General features: G+C 37.8%; 1 protein-coding gene across 2 annotated transcripts; it reads left to right on the top strand.

Annotated features, from left to right (window-relative positions):
• Positions 1 to 1,238: 1,238 nt before the first annotated feature.
• On the top strand, positions 1,239 to 15,623 carry mapk8a (mitogen-activated protein kinase 8a; the record flags this gene model as incomplete). 2 transcript variants are annotated; one of them, XM_079248571.1, is made up of 12 exons in its annotated part: positions 1,239 to 1,274; positions 6,019 to 6,185; positions 6,474 to 6,603; positions 6,819 to 6,877; positions 6,983 to 7,121; positions 7,784 to 7,949; positions 8,701 to 8,772; positions 9,879 to 10,061; positions 10,183 to 10,307; positions 10,442 to 10,505; positions 11,097 to 11,174; positions 13,900 to 15,623. In XM_079248571.1, 12 exons carry the CDS (start codon positions 1,239 to 1,241, stop codon positions 14,073 to 14,075), a joined length of 1,395 nt encoding a protein of 464 aa, XP_079104697.1. In that variant the 3' UTR covers positions 14,076 to 15,623. The 2 variants fall into 2 exon arrangements, with proteins under 2 accessions (XP_079104697.1, XP_079104698.1); XM_079248572.1 differs by lacking the exon at positions 8,701 to 8,772 and adding an exon at positions 8,230 to 8,301.
• Between the last annotated feature and the right edge of the window lie 170 nt (positions 15,624 to 15,793).

Genomic DNA, 15,793 nt, shown 5'->3' with positions numbered 1-15,793 from the left:
CCACATTTAAAATGCAGAAACATGGCTTTTATCTCCAATTCTGACTCTTCAGTTCTTCTGTATTAAAATATCCGCATTCAACTTTTGTTTTCTGTTGCATAAGTTCTGATATTTTAATGCAAAGAAGGATGACGTTTAGAGAAATTCATTCCAGTGCAAACATCCCATGTAACTACAAAGTGTCAGAAAGAAATAATTTCTTGCTGGATCTTTCAGTCTAAAATACTCCTGATCACTATGTTTAGACCCAAATATCAAGGGCATGCTGTAATTCAATAAACTAGCCACCTTGCTGGGAAAAACCTGTAATGATGTCTGAAGCAGATAACTACATAATATAGAGGCAAACAACTGAGAATAGATGTATTTTGGGGGAATTTAGGGCAACATCCCTGCTCAGGATCTAGGTCTCATACTTCTTTCTGACAAAATGACAGTATAACCCCCTGTTTGCGCAAGCTACTGTGGAAGTTCTCAGTTTATGTAAGCATGAGCAGCCCTCAGCAAGGAGCTAATTTCACCGAGATTAAATTTACCCAGAGGCCTGAACACGAGAGATTTACCTTGCATTTTCTTACCTGTTCTGTAAATTAGCTTATATCGTTTTAATTACAGTTCAAATATCTGATTAATTTACTGAATAAATGTATTAGCTATGAAGACATTGACTGCAATTTGGCAAAACAATAAAAAACAGTGTAAAATGAAGGTAATAAAGAGTGCAATTACCTGGCACCATATGTAACCTATATCGGCGGTCTTATTCTTTATGTTATAGCTTATCTTCAGTGCTCCCACCACGGATCCAAAGTAATCCTTGTGATCATCGCAATGCTGTTGTGATGTCCTCGCAAGAAAGGCTGCTTGGTTCTGGCAGGTGATTCATCAATGACATTAACTGTACATGGTGCTCGATTCATTTGCTCTGTTACCACAAGCACCACGTTGAAGATCTGAAACTTTTTTTTTTTTTTTTTTTTTTTTTTTACAGTATTTGGCGCTATTCTTAGCTTCTCGCCTTTAAACACTTGATTGGATTAGTTTCGCGGTTTGACAGCGACAGGTCCGAGCCACCAATAGCGGGTGGCTTGACATCAGCTACACCGATTTAACTAAATCCTTCTGACGCCCAAAGGTGCGGTGGATCCCCCGGGCAAGTGCGCTACTACGGAGAAAGCTGGGAAGGACAAACGATCTGGGTGGATAGTAGACTGCTGCTGTAGAGCTGTTCCTCAACAATGATCATAACACTGCGGGCTCTCTTCGAACAAGGGGTAAGGAACCGTAGTAGCTTTGTCTTGCTGCGGAAGTCGGTGCTGGGACGTTTGTCCATGCCGCTGCCCGGTAATTTGCGCTCAGCTCCTCTCTGCAGGCCTCGGGGTATCTGCGCAGGGATAGTGTCGAAAATAAATAAATAAATAAATAACGATTCAGGGTATTTGACGTGGGTGCAGGGTAATTCACCGCCCTCGGCGCTAGGTTAACGCAATTCTACCGTATATCCTCCTTGGCACTGCTGTTTAGTCACATGCGCAGAGCATGGCACGGTGTACGCCGTTGTAGCGTAGCTGTAGAACTGATGCATAGTCGGTGCCTTCACGTTATCCACTATGCTATGGGATTCTGCAGAGCCTGTGTGAATGACTTCGTCCTCAAAGTATTCCACGGTGAAATAGACAGGAATACACGTCAGTGTCAAGTAAAACCCCAAACATGCAAATTAACCCCGGTAGTTAGTTTGTAAGTATCAGTTATGGTTGCAGCATCACTGTTTTTAACGTGGAAGCATTAAACAAACTTAGAAATAGGACTGCAGCTAATGCTATTGATTGTTTATTTAATCAGAGTAACTCAGATGTATGTATGTACATTAGGTCAAAATGGCATTTCATTAGTTTTTCCCTGTGGCCAAGTATGATCATGAACCAAAACACTGAAAGCATTAATCATGTGGACCTGATACATGACAAAGCAATGGTGGCTTTCTTGTTATTAGAAACATATAGAATGTAGTCATTGGCTGTTTTGATGAAAAACTAAACTAAGAAAGGAAGAAAAAATATACATATAGAAAACCAGAAACATATTCTGTTCTGGTGCTGAGATGTGCACCTGCTTTGCCATGAAGGACTTTGCTACAAGGACAGGTTATCTTGGGGTAACATGAGAATCAGTTTCCAATGCATTCTGTTTTAGTTGTGAAGAAAAAAATGGTTTTGACCTATGCGCTCAGTGATCCAGAAACTGTACTGCATAGCTCTCTCTCCCTTTCGCTTTCTCCAGATTGTGTGTCAAATTCGATGACAAATACAGCAAGCAGCCTGTTGTACAAAAACTGGACCCACCTATTATTCACATAAAACTGGAGATGGTTTGTTGGAACAAATGAAAACGAACAGAGCTTGAAAGTCAAGTATAGACCCCCCATCATCCTTTTTTTTTCTCAAAACAGTCAGAATTCTGTTATTTGTGGTGCTCAGAAGAAACTTCTCAAGCCTCCTAAAGGACTTTCCAAAGCTCCTTTTTATTTGTTTATTTTTTTAACTTTGTATAAAAGTGCTTTAATGTTGAAATGCAGGGTCTGGGGAGCCAAGTCCATGACATTGGTCCATCTCATGTTTTTCCATCAAAGTAAACTTGTGGGCTACTGAAGCAGTTTGTTTTGGAATCCGATCTGAACTAAAAAAGAAAGAAGCAGATTAATGTTTGATGCTTTCTAGACGACAGTATAACATGTTAGACTAAAATTTGATGGTATTTTTTAGTGGAATTATCTGTGTTTTACAGATGGATGCATTCTCTCAATGTAATGTAGTCTACTTAACTTAGTCTCTCAGTCTTTTGGTCAATCAAACCAGTTTTTGATCTATATTGGTGACAATTTGAGCCAGAACACTTAGATTTAGTTCCATCTCACCTGCTGTAACTAAGTTACTGTTCGTTAAATTAATCAATCAATGTGACAGATGCAATTTGATAGTCAGGTCTTTGTTGGATTTTTTTTTTTTTTTCTTTGTGTCATTTCTTGGACATCCCTTTTAGATATAATTAGTCTGTTATAAACTGTTTTGGACCCTCCTTTTGTTTTTCACTTGTCTGTTTTCTTTAGGTTGTGCGAGGACACACTGCATAAGGTAGTGACACACGAAATGCCAAATTTTCTGACAGTTTTCTAGACATCACCTTGTCAGAACAACAAGATGGTGATATTTTGGCATTTCTGCAACTTAAGACACAGGAACAAATAATTTGTCTTGGTAATGGACCACTTTTAACAAAATGCCTAAAAATACTATTTAAGAAAACATATTCTTTGCTATGTTTAGTTAGATGACCTTCCATGCTTCAATGAATAATAAGTGAATTTTAAGTTGAACTAAAAAAAAAAAAAAAAAAAAAAAATCTAAAATTAGAGAACAAAGAAAAAGAAAAGGTTTTAAGTCTTTCACACAACTAGAACTATTTCGAAGATTGCAAGAAATTATGACTTGGGAATAGAAAAATTTGAGGAGAGTAAAGGGGCTTCGAGACTTGATGCTGTATGTAAAGCAGATAGGCTACATGTCGCATATGTTCATTACTGGAAACCGAAAAACACATTTAACTCGAGATGTGGACAGTTCCGGTCATTTTATATGTCACTCCAACGAAAAAAAAAAAAAACACCTAAATTTATCACTCATCAAGTTTCAAACTGGCCAAAACAGGATTTTCAGGATAGACGGAAGGAGAGATGGATGGAGGAGGCGGTGGGTGTGTCTCTGTCCGAGAGTGACGTGCTGCTGGGACGCATGCCCTGTGCGCACAGCTCGTCCTGGCCTGTCAGTTGCAGACAGATGGAAACGTAGGCAATGAGTTTGGTGAGGTCATGTATTTTTAAGTCGCACAACGGGATAAATCTTTCTTGAGCGGTGGCATAAACAAATAGTCAGCCACTACGGGACATTTCACCGCTAACAGCATCGATCGTTTGCTGATTTGATGATAGAGGTAAGATGAGGATTCACATCTCAGCTCCTCAGACGTGCTTATTGTTTGGCCGTGGGGGAGGGTCGCTTGTCGTTGGGTGCATGCTGCCACACCGGGGCTGTTGTTGTGCTGCGTTGCAGTTCATCTCATACCCACTTCCCAGTTTATTCATGCCGTTTTAATGTTATACGCTCACACACAGCATCCACAGTGGTTAATGGTTAACATCAGCGCCATCAGCGCGCTGGGCTTCTCCCAGCAGCAGTGCCATATCTCCATACGGGTGCCATTATTATTACTGCGATGATGTCTTCTTGTGCAGTGTGCGACCGGCTTAATCTGGCTGCGTCGTTCCAGCATGCATGGCTGTTTTCCACCCAGTTATTAGCTTGCCTGCCAACAGGACAACAGGAATGTTAGTGCGTTCAAGGTTAACCCACACTGCCGTGGAGAAAAGGTGGATCAATAGTGTTGCCTTAGCGAGGCCATTTCTTTTCTTTTTGAAGCTGTTAGAAGCATGCACTGGAAGACAGGGTATCCAGTTTGGATTGAGCAAAACAAGACCTATGTCAAAATCTGTCTGCTTAATATTTGCGCTTTATTTCTGTATCAGTTGATGGGTGATTTATTTTAATCCTGGTTTGTTTGTGATAATCCCGCATGAAAACAGAAAAGCTGCATCATTAAGTGGTTGTGTATGTTAAGTTTTCTGTGAGTATTTTTGTGACCCCCTATAGTATCTGAGAGTTTAACCAGAACTGTTAAACACTAAATTGTCCTTTTGAGTATGTGCTTCAGAAGCTATTAATTAAATCCTCAGACTGACACAAACGAAAGGTACTCATTAGAAAGCAGTGCACTCCAGGAATGATCTAGCTCTATTCCTGCTTTTTCAGCAAGTAGCCTATATCATAACCCCCTGCCATCAAATCCATCCCTGGAGCTCAGGAGTACTGCAGAATGAACTGCTGTGTTCCTGCAAATACTGCTGCTGACAAAAAAACTGCAATCTAAAAGTCTGCAATTGATTTCAGAGGAATTGTTCGATGCAGCACTCAGTTGTAAGCATTAATTCAGGTTGTCTCAAAGCAGGTGCAATAATATAAACACAATGTCTTATTAACTCAAAATTTATGGCATTTTAAGACGCCAAGAGACTACATCTTTCAGCCTTATCTCATTTTAATTCTCATGGATATCTTTGTGGTAAATGCTTTGTGCTGTATGAGTAACGCACAACTGCATCTCTCTACACACATGAGTTACGATGACTTGGAATGACTATGAAGTTGTCACAGTTATTCAAGCCGTCATAGCTCAGATGAGCTCAATTGTCTTCCTGTGTGTAATATAAAAAGAAGCAGCAAGTCTATTTTCATGTTGCGAGGGAGGTGATGTTATGGACGTCTTTGTGACGTTGGAGGAACAGAAGGGGAGCTGACTCACTTCATTCTGGCAATTGCATCCCTCATATGGACTGTGTGTCCAGAGCTTGAATGAGTGGGGAGGCTGGTTATGTAGCCCGTATAAAAATGGAAGAAAAGGAAGCTGTGGGGTTTTCTGTTTTATTTAATTTTTTTAAAATGAATTTCAGTTCATTTTGTTGAACAAAAATTTGAACAAATTTATATATTTCATAAGTGCAAATTGGCATCTTTCTTGTGTTTTAGTTAGGTCCACTGTAGCTTGGTGCAACCTGACCCAGTTATCATGTGTCTGTGGAGGACTAGCCTGTAGAACTGAGCTTGAGTTCTGGGCTGCTCTCCAAACTCAGGGGAATTATCACTGGGCTTGGTTTTCCAAAGTGGCGTTGCAGTCACTCAGGGAGTTATGTTTCATATGATGAAGGAGACCTCTATGTGGCCTGCTGTAATGCACGACTTATGTTATCAAATCTTCCATTCATGTGTGTTTGCAGAGTTGCCGAGCTTGGAAACTGCTGTGCTTAAGTGTGAAGTGCAGCAGTGTGTTTTCTCCCTTCTAGTCTGCTGTCGAGGCTGAAAAAGGATTATCTGCGAAAGTTTTAACTGCATTTTTCTTTCTTCTCAGTTGACATTTTTGGATGCACAGAAAGCATTAATTGAGGAATTTGCCATGAACAAAAACAAAAAAGAAAGAGAGTTCTACAGCCTAGATGTTGGAGATTCAACATTCACAGTTCTGAAGCGATATCAGAATCTGAGGCCCATTGGCTCAGGAGCACAGGGAATCGTCTGGTGAGTATTGCAGCTTCATCTATCTTATGCTTAACAGTTACGTAGGGAAATGTGGGGGTCATTGTTTCCAGCACATCATCAGGATGTTTCTAAGAGTCCACAAACATTTTATGCTATCTTCTCTTGATGATGAAAACAAAAGTTAAGCTCCACAGCAGTTGCAAATCATGTACCACTGCGAAGGACCAACCCTTCGACTTTAGAAGCTGAATATTTATGTGCTATTTTGTGCTGCATACATAATTTGTGACCATGTTTTCAACTTATTTGCTACCTTTTCTTATCCAGTTCTGCTTACGACCAAGTCCTTGAAAGAAATGTTGCCATCAAGAAGCTGAGTCGGCCGTTTCAGAATCAGACCCATGCTAAGCGTGCGTACCGAGAGCTAGTCCTAATGAAATGTGTCAATCACAAAAATGTAAGTGTGCAGCTATTTAATATTTGAGACTGGCAGAATGTCAGTGCTATTTGTTTGCCTAAAGTGTTTATAATGAGTAAAAAAAAATAAAAAATTATATATATATATATATATATATATATATATATATATATATATATATATATATATATATATATATATATATATATAAATGCAACTGCATCATTTTGATGAATGTAATTTTATACCCACAGATTATTGGCCTGTTAAATGTATTTACTCCACAAAAATCTTTCGAAGAATTCCAGGATGTGTAAGTACCTAATAATAGTTTGTAAAATGAGCTGTGAATTAAACTTAACTCCATTCTCTTCCTCAAAATGCTTCCAAGTCAGGATTTGATTTTTGTTTCCTACAGATATTTGGTGATGGAGCTGATGGATGCCAACCTGTGCCAGGTCATTCAAATGGAGTTGGACCATGAGAGGCTGTCATATCTGCTCTATCAGATGTTGTGTGGAATCAAACACCTCCACGCTGCTGGCATCATTCACAGGGTAAGCAGCAGCTGGCCAGGAAAAAAACAGTCTAATGACAGGCCAGTGTTTTGAAGAGTGAAGTCCTGAACTGTTAGAGCTGCTGTGATAAATGACACGAGTGTAAGAACATCAGTCAACTGGTATATAGTCCTTACAATGCCAGTTAAATATATTATTATAAAGATTCTAATTGAAATCATAAATAAAATGTGCCGCAGGTAGGTACTGGTGACACACTGCCCTTGAAGAAGCAAAATAATTTTTTTGCAGCTTTTTTTTTTTTTATTGATATCAATTACTAGTCTGAATTGACTGACAGGTAAATTGATCATTTTCTTTATATAACTAAACGGGCACTCAGAATGCCCATACTTCCCCAAGTCTAGTGTTTCCCATTTATCCACGCTCCACCTTTCCAACAAACATAAAGAAATTCTGCTTGGTCATCTTGCAGACAAACCAAACAGCAGCAATTACAATCTAAATAATGTGTAGTTCTTAGTTTTGCCATTAGTCCTAGAAACAGACGTCATATGAGCATCTCAAAATAAAGGATACGGCAGCAATAACTAAATTTTGTTACTGATAAAAGATTGATAAAAGTAAGTTAAAAGTCTTTGCTTCTTGGTGACATAGTAAACATAAAACAAAATCACAATCCTGTTCTGGTTTTTCTCTAGGACCTCAAGCCCAGTAATATAGTTGTCAAGTCCGATTGTACACTGAAAATTTTGGACTTTGGTTTGGCTCGGACGGCTGCCACAGGCCTGCTGATGACACCATACGTTGTTACACGCTACTACAGAGCACCAGAAGTTATCCTGGGCATGGGCTACCAAGCCAATGGTGAGTGATTATCTTAATATGGAATCTACCACTGACTCTATGATTGTGAAATTGTATTGCACAACAATGATGTGTTACACTATGCTAGGAAACTCATTCTAGGTATTTATGTCATATCAGTTGTGACTTAAACTTGAACCTTGAAGGGAAGTGCTTGTATTAACACTTAAGGAGCTGCATGGTGAAAGTGCTCACTAACAAGCCTTTTATATGTGAATAATCTGTTGTTGTGCCTTCCTCACTTCTTATCGACTTTGTTCGCCGCATTCAACTTCACTAGTGGACATATGGTCAGTGGGCTGCATTCTGGCAGAAATGGTCCGCCATAAAATCCTATTTCCAGGAAGGGATTGTATCCTTGTGTGTGTTTAATGCTTCCTCTCAGTTAACTGTGACAGTTTTTGAAACCTCTTTGTGCGTCTGTCATGATTTTCCCTGATCTGTTCTGTTTCTGACCACAGTTTGTTCAAAGCTACGGGAAAGTGGCATCATACTGTTAACAAGTGTTTGATTTGAAGGATTCAGGAAGTAATAGGTTCTACATCGTCATCAGCATGTCACTTGTTTTTAATCTGTTCAGCATGTCTTCGTCTCTCTCCCTCTCTCATATCTGCTTGTTGCTGCATGGTTTTCATCATCATTCCTCTGTCATTCTGTTTGCATTCCTCTTATTATGTTTTGTTTTTTTCTTCATCTCCCCTCCATTTTATTTGGATGACCATCTCCCTGTCATCCTAACATCCACCTCCAGTGGATGTATGGTCAGTGGGCTGCATAGTGGCTGAGATGATCAGGGGAAGTGTGTTGTTCCCCGGCACTGATCGTATCCTTCCCCATCACTGATCACTATGTCATTTCTTCATTTGTTGAGAGGAAATCCACCACCATCCCAACCATTCTCCTGTCACGCTGCTGTTCCATCCAGCTGATTCCATGACCTACATTCTTGCTTCTTGCTCCACTGCACCCATCTTTTTCAAGAAGCTGAAGAATAATTAGTCAATAGTTTGGAGTAGTTGGTGAGAGAGTATAAAAAATGGTTAGGTTATAGTTCACCTTGCATTTGTGGTTAGGTTTGTGAACTTCTTATAAATCTGCATGAATGTACTCTTTAACATTCATACAAGAGACAGAAAACCCATTTAAAAAGTACACAAAAATAATAAAAAAATATATTTTAATTTGTAAGTTCATTTATTGAGGAAAATGATACAATATTACATATCTGTAGGCAGATGAGAATTTAAAACTAGTTGAAGGAAAAAGATTTAGTTAAATTCCAGTGTGAGATCTTACTTGAACGCAATGGTGGCAGTAACATGGTTTAAAGTCACTTTTGTTGCATTTTGGCCACAGCATTTAATTTTGATTTGTAAAAATAGCTTTTAAATGTAAATGGAAGGACAACATTCTGTTAACTGGGTTTTAACAGAAATCACAAAAACACAAGTTGTTCAACAAAAGAGCAGTGAAGACACTGGTCATAATTTACTTTCCAGTGAGCAGTTCATGTGAGAAAGCTCTCCAGTTTACTCCAGAGTTTAAGCTGTTCTTAAGAAAAGAATGGGCTGAAATTCTTCATTAGTAGTTTCAACAAATATTTTTGTCTGCCCCAAAGATATTTAACATTGGATTATTTTGCCTAGAAACCTGACTTGTTTAATTGGGTTCCATTTATCTCCTTTAGGACTGTTGTTTTGCCAATGTCAATAATATCTACACATATAAGGAACTCAAAATAGTCACAATCTATCAAGCACCACTGTATATTATGGTGTTTTGGTGTGTTTGTTTCTGTGTGGACCAGTGGAGAGGTGCTCGTATGTGGACCTCAAAGAAAGTTAAATGTCATGCTGTCCTTATGATGTGTGTTACTGTGTCTTTGTGTGTTTGTGTGAGGCCTTTTCTTCCTTAACATTTCCACTTCAGACATTGACCAGTGGAACAAAGTAATTGAGCAGCTAGGCACTCCATCTCAGGATTTTCTAATGAAGCTGAATCAGTCGGTTAGAACGTATGTAGAAAACAGGCCACGGTATGCTGGATACAGCTTTGAGAAACTCTTCCCAGATGTGCTCTTCCCTGCCGACTCCGATCACAACAAACTGAAAGGTAGTGTTTCTCGTGTTAGCAAATTCTGACCTAAATAATCACTAAGTCATTCATCAGAACGTTACCCTGGCCTCGCGATGAATAGCTCCGCAACTTATCTTTTTGTTGCATCTCCCCTCAGCGAGCCAAGCTAGAGATCTCTTATCCAAGATGTTAGTGATTGATGCATCGAAGCGTATCTCTGTGGATGAAGCTCTGCAGCACCCTTATATTAATGTTTGGTATGATCCAGCTGAAGTCGAAGCGGTAAGTGCGTCGCTGATGCTACTGCATGATCCATGACTACATGACATAAGATTGCATTGCAGCACTTTGAAGTGGAAATTTGGCATCGCTCCTTTACCACCACAATGTCATGTAAGCCATTTTCTCTTTCTCAGCCCCCTCCAAAGTTCCCAGACAAACAGCTGGATGAGAGAGAGCATACTGTGGAGGAGTGGAAAGGTTTGACAGCATATATCATTAACACTATACTCAACATTTCACCACACACTATCAGTTAAAGTGTATTATTTACCAGTCTGACACTCACTTGGCAATACGAAAATTAGCCACAATCAAAGGATGTTATTAGGTTTTCCTTTACTCAGAAAAAACTGTTAGAATATAATTGAGATGCATATGCCACTTTAAAACACAAAGTCAGATAAAAGTAAACTGGGATAACTGAACTTTGAGATCAAGCCAGCTGATGTAGGAAAGAAAACCTGTAAAATAATGTTTCCACTCAGGGGAACTTGATTCTGTTGATCATAGAAGAGACTTGTGATTGAGAGTAAATATCAGTTTCAGTTGTTCAGCAAGATGAGCTCATCCTTACGCCTGCCAGGTGATAATGACCCCTCACTCATATTTAGAAGGGTCACACCAGCTCACCAGTTCAAACCAGAAACATGATGCTGTTTTTTTTTACTGTACAGTATGCAATGCATGCAAACTATATAGAAACATTTAAGACACTCTTTAATGCATGTATCAATAATTCTTCCTTCAGTCTTCAGCTTCACTTGACCATTTGCGTCGTTTTGTTTGCAGAGCTAATTTACAAGGAAGTGAGTGAATGGGAGGAGTTGACAAAGAATGGAGTGATACGAGGCCAGCCATCTCCTTTAGGTGAGTAATCATTATAACATTTGGAGATAAGACATTAAAAGGGCCGAATTACTATAAATAAGTCTGAATCTGTTTGTCAGAGACACATGTAAAGTTTTACCTTTTATCAGTCTCTATATAGCATATGTCATAACATTGGTTTCACAAGTTCATGAAACTTCATGCAAAACTGTTTATTTTTTCTGTAAAATTGGTTCATTGATGCATTCTTAATGTGAGCAAACCCCTTGAGAACAAATTTGTTGCATGAAGTGAAAATTTTTAGATTTGATTGGAAGTTTTTTTTAGTTTTTTTTTTACATAGATTGTTTAGTTTTAACAATATTCCAATATTTAATTGAAGTACAAGAGACAGCAGCATAATTCTCATGAGCTTATATGAAAAACAGTTAAATATTTTAAGAGGATTGTTATTTAAAAAATTCTTTACTAATGATTAGTTAAAATATTTAAATAGAACGTGCATATTTCCAGTGTAATGTGGAAAATCAAACATTTGGGGAAAAAGTGCTTATTTTGGAAAAAAAAAAAACCTTTGCCAAGTCAGCTAAAAAGCTGGAGCTTTTTGAGTAAGAACAAGGATATCAATATCTGCAATAAACGACTTAAATGCTAACAAAATGTATGGCTACTTGAGAAGTGAGCTTAGTTAGCAATTGGTTTACACACTAGTATGGTTGACTAAGGGCCTATTTATACTTGTACAAGTATATGTCTGTATTACTTTCAGTCCCAGCATGCAAGTTTTTTTCCCTCTCCTTCAATCCTAGATAGACAAGCTTCGTCATAAAATCAAAACAGCATATTTGGAGTCGAAGCTACACAATGCATATTGGCTGAACCTGTAGAAACTGACAAAGTTGTTCTGTGGCCAATAATTACTAAGTTCATAACAATTTGAGAGCCAAAAGCAATGAATGGCAAAAATGTCCAGATGAAGACCAAAGCCAGTTTTCACTTAATCACATAGAAGATCTTTGTGCACTTTAACTTCTAACTTTACCACAACAGAGCAAAGCTAACAGACCACCAACAGCACCAGTACAACTAAAAATGTGTTCCACATATACCGTATCTTCTTTTGGCTTCAAGGGGCAGAAAATCCTATGACATGCAGAAGTGCATTTGTGAAACTGCAACACAGGGAGCCCACAGAAATTTGTTCATTCGGTTGCTTGCAAGCGTTTGCTAATACTTCAGCATACGTTTGCAGTCAGCTTTAAGGGTTATTAAACCTATTATTGTCCCTAACTTTCAGCCAGTCAGCATTTGATGAAGCCAAAGCATCAACTCTGACAACTTTATGCTGTAAGCTTTTTGAGGAAAACACATCTGTCCATCTTCATTGAAAAAAATACACTGGTGAATACCTAGAGTCAAGCTTAACATCAAGAACCATCAGAATTTACATATGCACACTTTTTCTCATAATTTTGTGAAATATAATTTTGTTTTATGCAGTGTAAAATAACTGACTGCTGATGAAGTGGCTGCATTAAAAACATCTCCAGTTTTCATAACTTTGTGACTTTTAAAAAAAAAAACAGATTTAGCCTCCTTTTCAGAAAAGTTTCTGCCTCTACCCTCTCATATGAGCAGCTTGCCCATGTCCATTGCTCTTGTGATACATTTCTACACTGCATATTGAGTGAAAAAATGTTAAACAATACTGTTGTTCCTTTCCCTCTTAGAGATCATTGGAATTACAAATATAGACCAAATTTATGAAAGGGTGTTACCTTTAACTTATTAGGACCTAACTAATCAGTGACAGACTGCTCAGAAACAGTCTGATTACAATTAAAAATCAATTTATTGTGGTTTTATGGAAATACACATGACATACTTTGGACGAAATAATACAGTACAGCAGGTCTTCTTTCTCCCAATAATTTTCAACTTAATTCAGTCAAATCATTTTTAGGGGTGTGACGTAGCAAATGATTACTATGATCATCTCTTCTTTAGAACCTGCCTTTAGAGATGAGTAGTACTTAAACTCAAACTGTATGTTTTTACAGTATGAGCAATAAAGCCTGAAAGCTTCGACCACTTACCAAACTGATGGGGAAAAAAAAAGATTGGTCATTTTTTCCTCTAAATACTTAAGATTCCATCCCTTTCAGTTCAGTCATACACTGTTTGTAAGTTTTGACACTTCACTTATTGCTATATGCCATGGAAAAACATATTCATATATATATATATATATATATATGTATGTGTATATATATATATGTGTATATATGTATGTGTGTATATATATATATGTGTATATATGTATGTGTATATATATATATGTGTGTATATATATATGTGTATATATGTATGTGTATATATATATATATATGTGTATATATGTATGTGTGTGTATATATATATATATATATAAATATAGTTAACAGTATATTACATTTTTAAATGGACTTGTATAAATATAGGAGTACAAGTTTGTGCAGTCACTGTTTTTGTTTTTTTTTAATGGGAAAGGCTGACAGAAAAATCAAATAGCTGTAGATATAATTAATGGTACACAAACTAGCAGGTCAGCTGACTGCCATCAGTACTCATACTGGATGTGAGACTAGGTATTGAAAGTGACCTCATTTAAAATGAACTGCATTTAAGTTTTAGTTTCACATGCAAACAATGAACTCATTAAAAAATGTCAACCTTCTATGTATTTCAATGACACCTATGCGTTGACGTGTTTTTCGCAGCACAGGTGCAGCAGTGATCAATAGCCCTCCTCAGCCCACGTCCTCCTCATCCTCGGCAAACGATGTCTCATCCATGTCCACGGAGCCGACTGATCCCAGCAGTGACCCCACTATGGCCTCTGAAACAGACAGCAGCTTGGAAAGTCACACCTCTCTGGGTGCACTAGCCTGCTGCAGATAACGTACATCCACACACAAAAGCAAACCTTCTCTTCATCAGTTCATGTGATGGGGAAAGAGTTAAGGCAAATGGAACTTATGTTAGTTTGTAGAGCTGCGCTTTTTAATGTACAGTTTGATTTTATGTTCACCTATCCCTGAACTGCTGTAAATTATTGTCGTTTGAAATTGTATCATTACTGTATTTTTGCTGCAAAGAACCAAGAGTATGTTTTGATGTGAAACTGTGACGTATGTCATGAAAGAAAAGGATATGGGTGTACTTTACACATTGCTGGGTTTGTTTTAGCGGTTGCTACAGATTCTAATACTATGCTGTTAGCACTGCAATATCATGATAAGTTTTTTTATATACAGGTTTTTTTTTGTTTTTTTTTTTGTTTTTTTACAGTCGAAAGAATTCATTTCGACTCTACCAGTAGATTTTTAAGCAGAATTCACCTTGGACTGAAACACAAATGGATGATTGTTGTAGAAAGATGCCCTCAGCTTATCCAAGTTAGTATAATTCTTTTCTAGCTATATCAGTGTGTGCATCTTAACAAGCAATCCTAATGGTCTTTGGCCCTGAATGAATTTTGTTTTTTACTGTAGCTTACTGTACACTGTCTGTAGGTGATAGTTTGTTGAATGATTTATAACATGTTGAATGTATAGTGAAAAGAAACGTTGAGCCTGTTTGTGTTAAAAACTGATTATCGGCCATAACTAGAATGAGAGGTGTAATTGGGGACTGCTACCAGAGACTACCTTTGATTTATTCACTTTATCTTTTTGAGGTATTATGTCAGACATTAACATCAGTCTGGTACTAATAGTATTTATTTTAAGTGCCCTTACTCAGTTTTGTTTTTTTTTTTTTGTCCTTTTCGTGGCAGACGCTCCTGTCTTCTGTGATGCGTCTGAGTTCTACCTCGCACATGCACACATTACTGAAGATAGAGCATCATGGCACATATCTTTTGAAAGAAAAGCAACATAGATTGTTCTCTTTGTTTTATGTTTATTTATTTCAAGCTAAGAGGCATCTATTGTATGTAATGTACATCTCATTCAAAGGTACTATTTAAACACATTTTGTTTCTTTTTCTTGTGTAGTATAATTCATGAATAAGTATAGTCAGTGGTCAATCTGTACATTTTACTGTAGACTTATGTATCTTTACCAAGATCAGGAAACAGGTATTTGCCACCTGTCATAGTAACCTTTGGATGTATTTGAAGTCTCAAATTTCTAAACTGTCTTTTTGCCCTTTAATGTTCGGGCACTCCAGGCAGTAACCCTTTAGAATCAACTCATAGATTGCACTTTGGGGATTGTGACACATGTCCCGAACCTTTCATGGCCACAGCTCAACTGACTGTTGTGACTTCCCGTTCATGTGATTATCCCCTCCATCTCCTAAATAATAGAACCAATAGAGTAGACCTAACGCATGAGTTTTCTCTGTGCATTAGTGCAGGTAATTTTAAAAGGAAGCCATTCAGCACCACTGGGATAATGCTACAGTCTTCTGAGAGTTTGGCCAAACACTGTCAGCAAAGAGTTAACCTTGTGTGGTATGTTTTGGAAAGGCCAGTTGTGTGAATTTTAGCCTTTGGGTCTGAAATTGCCTCACTAACAGACCAGATATTCAGTACACATCAAAAAATGGAAACTACCTTCAACTCCACTGAATAAAAGAGTTGAATTTTGATGTCTCACATTGTTCTTTTTTT

The sequence above is a fragment of the Telmatherina bonti genome (assembly GCF_933228915.1).
Source record: "Telmatherina bonti genome assembly, chromosome: 11".
NCBI classification, from domain to species: Eukaryota; Metazoa; Chordata; class Actinopteri; order Atheriniformes; family Telmatherinidae; genus Telmatherina; species Telmatherina bonti.
This window is presented reverse-complemented; position numbering and strand designations above follow the sequence as displayed.